At 25.1% G+C, this 11,635-nt stretch overlaps 1 protein-coding gene across 1 annotated transcript in view; it reads left to right on the plus strand.

Moving 5' to 3' along the window:
- The first annotated feature begins 5,121 nt into the window (after positions 1–5,121).
- The window catches only part of LOC117180089 (pre-mRNA-splicing factor syf1 homolog), a 52,096-nt gene continuing 45,582 nt past the window's right edge, over positions 5,122–11,635 (plus strand). Inside the window, exons 1-2 of the mRNA XM_033372408.1 lie at positions 5,122–5,295; positions 9,200–9,354. Of these exons, the coding sequence (XP_033228299.1) occupies positions 5,254–5,295; positions 9,200–9,354 (197 nt within the window). The 5' untranslated portion in view covers positions 5,122–5,253. The remainder of the gene's footprint in view (positions 5,296–9,199; positions 9,355–11,635) is intronic.

Consider the following 11,635-nt stretch of genomic DNA (forward strand, 5'->3'; position numbering starts at 1 on the left):
GAAAAGAATTTGTTTAGAAGATAGTTAAATAAAAAAAGGGAATAATTGTGAATTTTCTACCCAAAGACGAATATTCAACAATATACATTAATTTACAACAAATTACACAAATTTACAACTAAATAGTTAAATTAGCAACCGTTTAAAACCTGTTTAACATAAACAAACAATATTCAACTACAGAGTGGAATATTATACCAAAATAATTTAATCTTAAACCAAAAATATTTAATTTTTAACCAAAAATAGTTGGATTTTCTTAATGGGTTCTATCAATTTTGCACGCATTATAAAAAATTTCGTAATAGTAGGCAATACGTAAAACCTTACGAAATTAAATTAAGATTTTTTACTTTGCATTTTTTTTTTATAACTGTTCTTTACAAACGATTGGACTGGATGGTTTGATATGAATCATAAACGAATCATTTCCATAATACTTTTCCCGAATGTAGTAACCTTTAATCAAGCCTATAATTTAATTTGAGAGGCGAAAAGCAAATTTATCGAACGATACGAGAATCTGTGTCAGTGATAACGAAGACTCATTTCATTAAAATAGTTTAGCATGCAAGATCAGATAGAACTTTCTACCAGACCGTTCTCTTTTTTTTAAAACTAGTGCAAAAGTAGAAATATTATTATTAGAGAAACTTTGATTTTTTTAAATTCCACAAAGTACACTATTAAATATTACTATTATAACTATTGAATATCTAAAGAATTAATACCCTTTTTATGAACAAAAGCTTTTGACTCACGAAAAAATAAAAATATACAGATATAAAGTCGAATTTTAGAGAAAAAATTGTATTTTTAAACCCGAAAAGATGAATTTTCACAGAGAAAGATAATTTACAATCGAGAATTATGAATTTTCATTTAAAAAGTTGAATTTTCAACAAAGAAGTTTATTTTTAACCAAGAAAGATGAATTTTTGACCAGAACATATCACTTCTCTGTCACAAAGGATAAATTTTCAATTCAAAAAGACGAATTTTCAACAAAACAGTTGGAATTTCCTACCAAGAAAGATAACATTGACAAAATAGTTGTATTTTCAACCAAATGGTCGAATTTTTTAACATGAAAAAGTACATTTTTAACAAAAAAACTAATTTTCAACCATGAGCATTTACTTTTTATGAATAAAGATGAATTTTAAGCAAAAAAAAAAACCCAAATTTTTTTAGAAAAGAAATTTTTTTAAATTCCACAAAATACATGAATTTATAACGAAATAGTTGAATTTGCCACTTATAAAGGATAAATTTTCCACCAAAAAGGTAATAGTTTGAAAATTGATTCTAAATTTTTTTAATCATAAAAAAATGAATTTTGAACAAAATAGTTGAACTTTCAACGAAATTTGTCACCAAAATAATTTAATTTTCAACGAAACAATTGCATTTTTTACCAAAAAAAGATTAAATTTATAACCAAAAATAGTTGGAATAGATAAATTAGCAGTTCAGAAATTAATTTTCATTACAGGAAAAAGAATATTCAAACAGTTGAATTCTACGAAAAACTACAACTTCTTAACACCGTAATGAATCGTCAACCAAAAAGTTGAATTTTGAACCACTAAAACGACGAATTTTCAACAAAACACATGAATTTAAAATCAAGTATTTGAATTTGCAACTTATAAAAGATAGACATTCGACCAACAATACAATAGTTAAATTTTCCAGATAAAAAAATTAATTTTCAACCACAAAAAATGAATCTTGAACAAAATAGTTTAACTTTCAATCACGTATAGTTGAATAAAGATGATATAAACTTGTCCTACATCTGGATTTTTATTTAGCAGGAAAGAAATCGACTTCCAGGCAAATTTAATCGCTCCTTAATTAAACTATTAGCTCACCCTCTATCACCACTTAACTATTTCACAACGCAAAAGCAACCGTGAGATTATCCTCGCCCTCCCAAGTGGATATAAAAATAAGATCAAACCCAGGTTATTGAGCCAGCAGAACATTTTCCAAAAACCTGTTGCCATCTCATAATTTTGAAAACACTTTAAACTAGTTTATATCATACAGTTTGTCACAATGTGTCACCATTTCATCTTATCAAACTGTCAACTTAATTAATTCGGAGCGCACATCACGTACACAAGGCTACTATCCCGTAATTGTGTAAAATCAATTTTTCGACGCGAACCTTGAAGCATTCAATAATCGAATTCCTCGCCTATAAATCCTTTTATCCTTTTGACAGATTGGAAAGTCACAACCTCCAGCCTCTCCGAAATTGCGAGTCGCTCCAACCCGATGATTTCAGAAAACCGGGAGCGGCCCTTTAGATATTAAATGGGCAAACCTTTGAACTTTTTTTTTCGAGCTCATCACAAAAAGGAAAACCACCCCCTGGATAGCCGGCGCCCCATCAGCCATGTGTCGCCCGAATCTACGCCCCTGTCTCTTTTACGGGAATAATTTACCTTGGAGAAAAAACAGTCACAAAACACTTGATTTGCCCTTCGATCGAGGACACTTTGCGCGACGCAAGGGATGTTCAAATGTCGCAAGAAATGCAATTAAATTGTCAAGGAATCACAAGCGACCCATCCCAACTCGAGACTAACACCAAGAAAACGGAGCAACGGTGCTCAAAGATTGTCGGTCTCTTGCGCGTAAATCAATTTTTCGAACTCACCATGTATAGTGCTTGCTGGGCCTCGTATCCAAACATAACACTGATTCACAAGAGCACCACTTTAAACTTTTTGCGAAAACTGTGTTAAAACATATCACGAACGCGAAGTTTACGTGCAAACACAGAAAATGGCGTTTACTCCGCTCTGTCGTTCGCAGTCCACGGCCGACTCAATTATGCGACTACAGCGCCGCTTTCCCGACACCGGACCTCGATTTAACTAAATCTGGAGGGGGGGGGGGGGGGGGGGGGTAAACTTCAAATTTCTCTCAAATTTGTAATCGTTTATTTAAAACTTTTTTATATATTACAACTGAATTATAGTGATTCATTGGAATATTAGCAATTCCTATCATATTTTACTAAAGTAATATTTATCGGATTACTAAATTACCGACATTTTCCTTACCAACACTATATAGGAGAGACTACTAGCCAATAGGTGACACTAGCTGATATAGTCAAAGTACCGCGAAAATTGAAACTTGGATAAATAAAAATATCATTTTTGTATACATCTTATTAATAGAATTGTTTAGTTCATCATGAAAGAAAGCAAAAGTGTCAGTTATTCTGTCTAAAGAAAAAATAATTCAATATTTTATGATTGCTCAGTCATTCTTGTGCATTTCTGAATTTCACAAATATAACGTTATTGTCAACTGAAAGAACGTTTAAAAAAGCGTTCTATTGTTGATGACTAAAACTATCGAATTATTTTTAATTACAAATAAGTAACGATAATTATAATTGTTTCTTCTTGAGAATTTATCTTTTTAGGTTGTAAATGATAAACTCAAAAATGAAGTACTACATTTTTTAAATTAATGAAATGAAAATGTAATTATTCTATTTTTGGTTCAACTTTGATCTTTTCTGGTGAAAAATTCAACTGCTTGCTAGAAACTGGTAGAAATTTGAACTACTTTCTTACAAATTCATTTTTTTTCAAAATTCAGCTATATTGTTAAACATTTGTTAATATAAATTCAATTTTAAACTTATAATTAATCTGTTATATTGTATTTTTTGGCGGAAAATTTACCTTCTTTCATTGAAAATTCAAGGAGATTAATATCTTCTTGGTTAGAAATTAATCTTTTTGTTACAAAATATATTTCTTTGATTGAAAATTTGAAATAAAAAAAATTTTTTTATTCGAAAATTAATTTTTCTACCTGAAAATTTCCCAACAATTTGATTTTCGGTTAAAAATTAATATTTTTCGTTAAAAATCAAATGGTTTTATTTAAAATTGATGTATTTTTATGAAAATTAATCTTTTTTGTTATAAATAATTAATCTTTTTGGTTGAAAATTCATTTCTTTGGTGGAAAATTAATCTTTTTTGTTGAGAAATAAATGTATGGTTAAAAATAAAATTGTTTGGACTAAAAATCGTTTTTTTTTTAAACATAATTTTTTGTAACTGAAAAATTAACTAATCTATTTTTTATAAATAATTTTTTTTTAGATAGAGGCTGATTTATTTAGTTGTAAATTCATTCATTTCGTTTGAACTTCACCTTTCTGGAAGAAAATTAGAGTTCTTTGTGGAAAAGTCATCTTTTTGTTACAAAATTAATATTTTGGTTAAAAAATCTAATAAATGGTTCAAAATTTAACTATTTTGTTCCAAAAATCTTTATTTTTTGTAACTGAAAATTTAACTTTTCAACTTTTGGTTAAAAAGGTATTCTTCTTTAGATACAAATTCATCTTTTTGTTTGAAAATTTATGATATTATTTTTTTGTAATTGAAATTAAATTTTTTGTATATCAAAATTAAAGTACCAAAAAATAATTTAAATTTAATTTCCACTTTTTGAAGAAAAATGTATCTTCTATAAACTCCAACTATTTGGTTAAAAATTCATGTATTTAATTATGTTTAAAATTAATCTTCTTAGTTGAAAATTCTTCTCTTTGGTTAAAATTTGGTCTATTTTTAAAAATTCGTGGTTATATTTTTTTTATGGAAATTCGAATATTTTAGTAGAAATTTAAATTTTTTGGATTTTTTCTAGAAAACAATTTCCTTGCATAAAATCTCACACTCGTTCATAAGAAATAATAACACTTCACTTCAATTTCATTTATTTCATGTTATTTTTATTTAAAAAATTTTTAATGCAAGTAGCTTCGAAATGTTCCTATAGTTTTACTATACAATAATGATATATTTATGAAATTCAGAACTACACTGGAAAAACAGACTGGTACTTGAAATAATAAGAAACTTTCTTCAAACTGAATTGCTTGAATTTTTAACTTGTTTCATAAATAAACTCTACATTTTTATTATTAATTTGTATAATAAAATGAATGTTTCATTTATCCCATTTGCATTTTCGCGGAACCCTGACCAGAGAGGCTGGCTAGTAATCTCCTCTATTATCGGAAACTGGTATCCAGGATTACTGTCTTCTCGACGGTTCGAAAAAAACATGGCGGACGACATGAGTAAACGTTGACACTCGTATTTGCTTTCTTTTATATTATTTTTATTAATTCAATTACCACTCCATCATAGGCGTAAATAATAAATTAACTTATTAAATGTACAGTTTATCTCATAAAGGATGACTGACTCACAAGATTCCAACGGAAACTCACTGGGTTTGGTACGTAGAAACTAACCTCTGCTTTGATATTTTTTCTGTCTTTGACCCGGTTTTACATATAAGATTCAATTTTTAACTAATATATATTCGCGAATAATGACTTCAAAACTTCTAATTACATTTAAATACTTGTTCTTCTTTTAAACACCCCATATAGCGTGTTCCAAACCGGTTAAAAAGAGGTTATGTACGTTTATCGAGTCTGTTAAAAGCGTTAAATGTAAACAAAATACTACTTTATTTGAATGGATTATTCTTACAACTTCAAATTATATATACTAATCTTCAAATTCATTCACTTACTTTACCCATATTGAAAATCCGATATTTTCGTGTTCTTTTTGTCTCGCGACTTTTTTTCAATATGTCATTGTGACAGTTTATTTTTTAATAATAATATACGTCAGATTGACGTCTTCTAACATTGGATTTTTGAAATCCTGATGCACAAATGGAAATTTAATTCTTTTTAAAGACTTAGTTTGTAAATTTGACTTAGAATCCTTGAATTTTTTATCGAAATTTGGAATTGTTTTATTTTGAACGGTTCGATTTTGGATATTATTAATTTAAGGTCTCGAGCCAAAAATGTTGGATTTTGAAGCTAAAAACATGAAATTTCAACAAAACAGTTAAATTTTCAGCCGAATAGTTCAACTAAATACCAGAGGGATTAATTTCCTACCATATAAGAAGAATTTTCAACAAAGTACATGAATTTTGTGCCAAATTGTTGAATTTTCAACCCAAAAATGTGAATTAAAAAAAAATGTCAATCAAAATCCATTAATTTTTAACCAGACAGTTGTATTTTTAACCGAAAAGTTCGAAATTTCTACAGAAAGAGATTGATTTTTATACTATAAAGATAAATTATCATCAAAATAGTTAAATTTTCAATAAAAGCAAAATTGTTAGAAAAGATAAAAATGCATAACAAGTCTTGCATTTTGAAGACAAAAACATGAAATTGCCACCAAGTTGTTTAATTTTCTAGTGGAAACTAGGAATTTTGTACAAAACAGTTGAATATTTAACCTAAACATGTGAATTAAAAAAAATTTTCAATCGAAATAGATTAATTTTAAGTCAGACAGTTTCATTTTTACTGTGAGAGATGAATTTTCATACCAAAAAGATAAATTGTCAAAAAAATAGTTGAATTTACAATGAAAGAAAAATTATCGACAAGAAAAAAAAATTTCATACAAAATTTTTTGATACCGGGAAATGACAGTGATTTTTTTTTACCGGGAATTTTACAAATTTGTCGAAGAAAAATCTGCCCACGTTCGATTTCAGCAGTTTTTAAATAATTATTTGAATTGTTATGTTTTTCAATTATGCTATTATTTAGCTTACAAACGTAATTCAAAATTTTTTTTCTTACAAAATTTTCCATTCAAAATTTTCATTTCTAAGCTTACATTTTTAATGTAAAGAATTTTTAAATGCTTTCTTAAAGACTTGAACAAATAAAAATTAAAAGCCTTTTATCTTGAAAATTTTGGATAAAAAACATTTTTATTTAATAAATAAATAAATTTTGTGTAATTCATCTGTACCTTAAGTAATAAAAAGTGAACAAAAACGATTTGACAAAAAGATTTTAAACCTGGAATCGTTAAAATTTCTAAGAGCCTTTAGGCTTTGAACGTTACAATTTTAATCGTTATATTTCATAAATGCTTAATTTGTAAGTGAAATTTAAATTTTTTATATATAATTTACAAATGAACATTTGTAGAAAAAATTGGAGTAATTTTGAGAGATGTTTAGGAGTTTTGAAAAGATTAAAAATTATCATGCAAATTTTAGATAGTTTTCTTAAAATCTTGTAGAATCTTATTGTACATTTTGTTTAAAACTTTGAAAAACTTTTGAAATATTCTCTTCAAATAATTGTTCAAAATGATAAGTTATTTTTAATTTTCCTAGGAATCGTGAGAAAATGTTTTTATTATTTTGAAGCCTTTCAAAATTCTTTAAAATAATTTAATTTTTTGTTAAAAATCTACGAAAATCTACATTTGGTTTTATGTTAGGCTATCATTTCAAGTTTTACATTAAGTTTGAATCTTTTCAAAACTTCTACATATCTCGTAAAATTACTCAAATTTCGCCTACGAATAATAAATATTCAATTTTTATTTATACATCCAAATTGTAAAGAAATTTTCTAAGATTTGCAGGATTTTCTGAAAATTGTAGAAAAAATTCAATTCATTTTGACAGAGATTTAGAAGTTCTGACAAAATTTTCAAAATCATTTTTATTTTAAAATAAATGTGAAACAACTTCTAGATATCTCAAGATTTTTAAATAAAATTTTGAAGTTTTACAAAGACGTTTAAACTATTTAAAAAGAAAATAATTGAATTGTTAATTCAAGAAGTGTTCAGTTAAAATTTTTTCAATTTTTCAATATTTGATGTTTCTAGCTTAAAATTCCTTAAAATTATATAATTTTGAAAATTTTAAAGTTCATTGATTGATTTTTTAATTTAGAGCATTGGAAGTGATAACGTGGATTTATATTTTTTTATATTAAAAAATGTTAGTACCTTCAATTTTATACGCGTAACTAATTGAGCATTTGAATACAACATTTTTTAATTAAAAACTTTTAAATTTCAATTTTAAAAGTTCAAAATTTAACAGTTACACCTTGAGTGCTTACATTTGCAGCTCAATTTTTATTACCTCAATTGGAAAATTTTTTAGCTTTAGTGTTCCATTTTTTTAAATTTCATTGACAAAAAATATGAATTCTCAACAAAAGACGTACATTTATTACCAAATACTTAAATTTAAAACCAAGAAGATTAATTTTTAACCTTAAGAGAAGAATTTTCAACAAATTACATAAAATTTTAACCAAGTAGTTGAATTTTCTACCAGCAATACCAATCTTATTACCAAATAGTTGAATTTTCAATGAAATAAAAAAAATGCAACTAATAAATAGTTTCAACAATGTCTGTGATGTTAGGTCATATTTTATTTGATTAATTATTAGTTTATATATATTTTTTCTAACATTTTAGAATTAAATAGTTGAATTTTTAAACCTAAAAAGATCAATTTTTAACAAAAAATGGAGTCATTATATTTTCATTGAGAATTATTTTCAATAAAAATTGTTTTTTTTTTCAAAACAGTTTAATTTTGTACCAAATAGTAGAGTTTATACCAAATTTTTGATTTTCCAAGCCAAAAATGCGAATTTTCTATAAAAGAATTAAATTTTCAAACTGAGAATATGAACTAACTACAATAGAGTTTATTTGGAAACAAATTAGTTGAATTTTCAACAAAATGAATTTTTAGTCATAAAAATTACTTTATCACACAAAAAACGACTTTCAACTAAAATTCATTTTTATTTTTCATTCATTTTTATTATTTAAACAATTTTATTATCCTATCTTGGCGCTATTTTTTTTTAATTTGTGCAATTATTTCAAACACTGATCGTTTAAAATTGAAAAATATTTGGTTTGAAAATTTCAAAAATGAACAATAATTCTCAATGAAGAGATCTTAATGCCCAATTTTAATGTTAAATTAAACATTTTTTATATAATAACAATTTGTCACAATGTAAAAATATAATTTTAAAATCTTGGACTTCTTTTTTAATTCAAACGCTTTTAATTGGAAAATATTAATTATTGTTTCAAAACATTTTAAACCTAATATGTAAAAAAAGGGTTAATAATGGATTTTCAAAATGTTTATAATTTTAGGAAATAAAAATCCAGAGATTGGCGCACGTGCTTTTGCTGCGAGTATCAGATAATTTAGATTCTACTTTCATTAAACCTATTTCTTAATCCAACCAATTAAATTGATCAGAAATTAGCAATGAAAAGTAACAAATTTGTATTTTAATTTTTTTCAGTTGAAAAACGAAGAGGACTTGCCTTATGAAGAAGAAATATTCCGAAATCCCTTTTCAGTAAAACACTGGCAAAGATATATTGATCATCTGAAGTCTACCAAAAGTCCTAATTTGAATATTGTATACGAGCGAGCCCTTAAAGAATTACCAGGAAGGTAAGAATTTTTAATATAAAATAAAAATCCTAATAGCTATTTATTTTTTAAGTTTATTCGTTTTTAAGCTTATATAAATATGATTTTCCTAAGATTCTTAGAAAATTCAGAAAGATTGTCAAGGATTTCAGAAGTCAAATCAAATTTTCAACTAAAATGTTATTTTTTAATTAAATAGTTGAATTTTCAACCAAACAAGAATAATTCTCAACGTAAAATGTAATGCATAATTTATATTTTAAGCAAAAAAGTTTTTAATTTTAAATCAAGAACATTAGAATTCATCTGAAAATGTAAATTTTTAACAAACAAGTTTGTTTTCTTTCAAATAGATAAATTTTCTACTAAAATGGCAAATTTTCTACGAAATAGTTATGTTAACAATCAAAGAGATGAATTATTGACTTAAATGATGATTCTTTAACCAACAAATAAAATGAATTTTTAGCCAAGTTCAACTTTCAACCAAGTACTTGAATTTTCAACCAAAAAATATGAATACTCAACGTAAAATGTAATAGTTGATATTTCAACTAAAAATATATATTAATTTTAAATCATTTAAAGTAGAATTCGTCCAAAAAATACGAATTTTACACAAAATAGTTGCATTTTCAATGAAAAAAAAATTTTCAGTGAAGAAAGAAAAAAAATGCAATCAAATTATAATTTGAAGAGAAAAATCATTTTTAATACAACATAAAAGTTTCGAGTAACTATTTTTTTTAGGTTCACGTATTTGCTTATTTGTTTTGTATGTTATAAAAGTTTACTTTTCCAAATAGTATTGAGAATATTAAAAAAAAAATTTTTTATATTTTACAGGATTTTACAAAATGTTAGGAAAAATAATTCGAGTTATTTGATAAAATATTTAGGACTTGTAGATGTTTGAAAAAATATTCTATAATTTTTGTAATTCCTTCGAAATTTCTAAAATTCCTAAATATCCTGGAAACTGAGACGAATTATTCATAAAATTAAAAAAAATTTAACTTGCTTTAAAATTCTCTTAAAATTAATTGGTGAAATAAAAGGTCATTTAGAATTTTCCCGGGAATCGTAAGAAATTTTTATTATTATCTTGAAACCTTTCAAAATCCATAAAAAGTTTAAAAATTGTATTTCAAAATCTTTGGAAATCTATATCTGGTTAGAAATGTTTAATTATTAAAATTTTGTTCACTGAAATATTTTTTGAAATGATTGGAATATCATCTAATTTTTTTTAAATCTTTCAAAAATTAAAAAATTGTCCTAAAATCTTCTAGACTTTTTTGACATTTTTCGAAATGTTGAAATATTTTTCAATCTTCGAAAATTTACTCTTAACTTGCATTCAAACAAATAAAAATCATATTAAATTTTGCCAGGAATCATAAGAAAAAATTGTATTCTCTTGAAACCTTTCCTTTTTTTTCGTATTTTTCAAAAACCATTTTATTTAAAAATTTTTTTGAAATCTTCTTAAGATTTACATTTTCATTGGATCTCTTTAAAACGTCTAAACCTTCGAAATATTTTTGGAAATAAACAATGAAAATAAAATAAAAAATATTCGTTAATAATTTTTTAAAATATGTTGTCGAAAAGTTAAGAACCTAATTATTGCCTTTCTTATTAAAGAATAATTTGCAGTTTAAATTTGATCATATTGAATTCGTATAAATTTCAACGAATTCTCTTGAATCCCTTGAATTCTTATAAATTTACTCCACTTTTACTGAAATCGATGGAATATTTTGAGTTTTTGTCCTAAATTATTTGTAATTCTTTAAAGATATCTTTAATTTATTTGAATTTGCCCTGAAGTCTGTTCATATCCATTTATCTGAATTCAATAGAATTTTTTGGATTTTAAAAATGTTGGTTCATTCAATTGAATTATTTTAAATTCATATTGAATTCGTTTGAATTTCATCGAATTTCCTTGAATTATTCTAAATTCACTCCACTTTTACTAAAATCGATTAAATATTTTGGGGTTTTGTCCTGAATTATTTTTAATTCTTTGGAGATCTCTTTAATTGATTTCAATTTGCCCTGAATTCTATTCATTCCCATTTATCTGAATTCAAAAGAAATTTTGGGTTTTAATAAATGTTGGTTCATTTAATTGAATTATTTTTAATTCATATTGAATTCGTTTGAATTTCATCGAATTTCCTTGAATTATTCCAAATTCACTCCACTTTTACTAAAATCGATTAAATATTTTGGGGTTTTGTCCTGAATTATTTTTAATTCTTTGGAGATCTCTTTAATTGATTTCAATTTGCCC

The sequence above is a fragment of the Belonocnema kinseyi genome, chromosome 9 (genome assembly GCF_010883055.1).
Source record: "Belonocnema kinseyi isolate 2016_QV_RU_SX_M_011 chromosome 9, B_treatae_v1, whole genome shotgun sequence".
NCBI lineage: Eukaryota > Metazoa > Arthropoda > Insecta > Hymenoptera > Cynipidae > Belonocnema > Belonocnema kinseyi.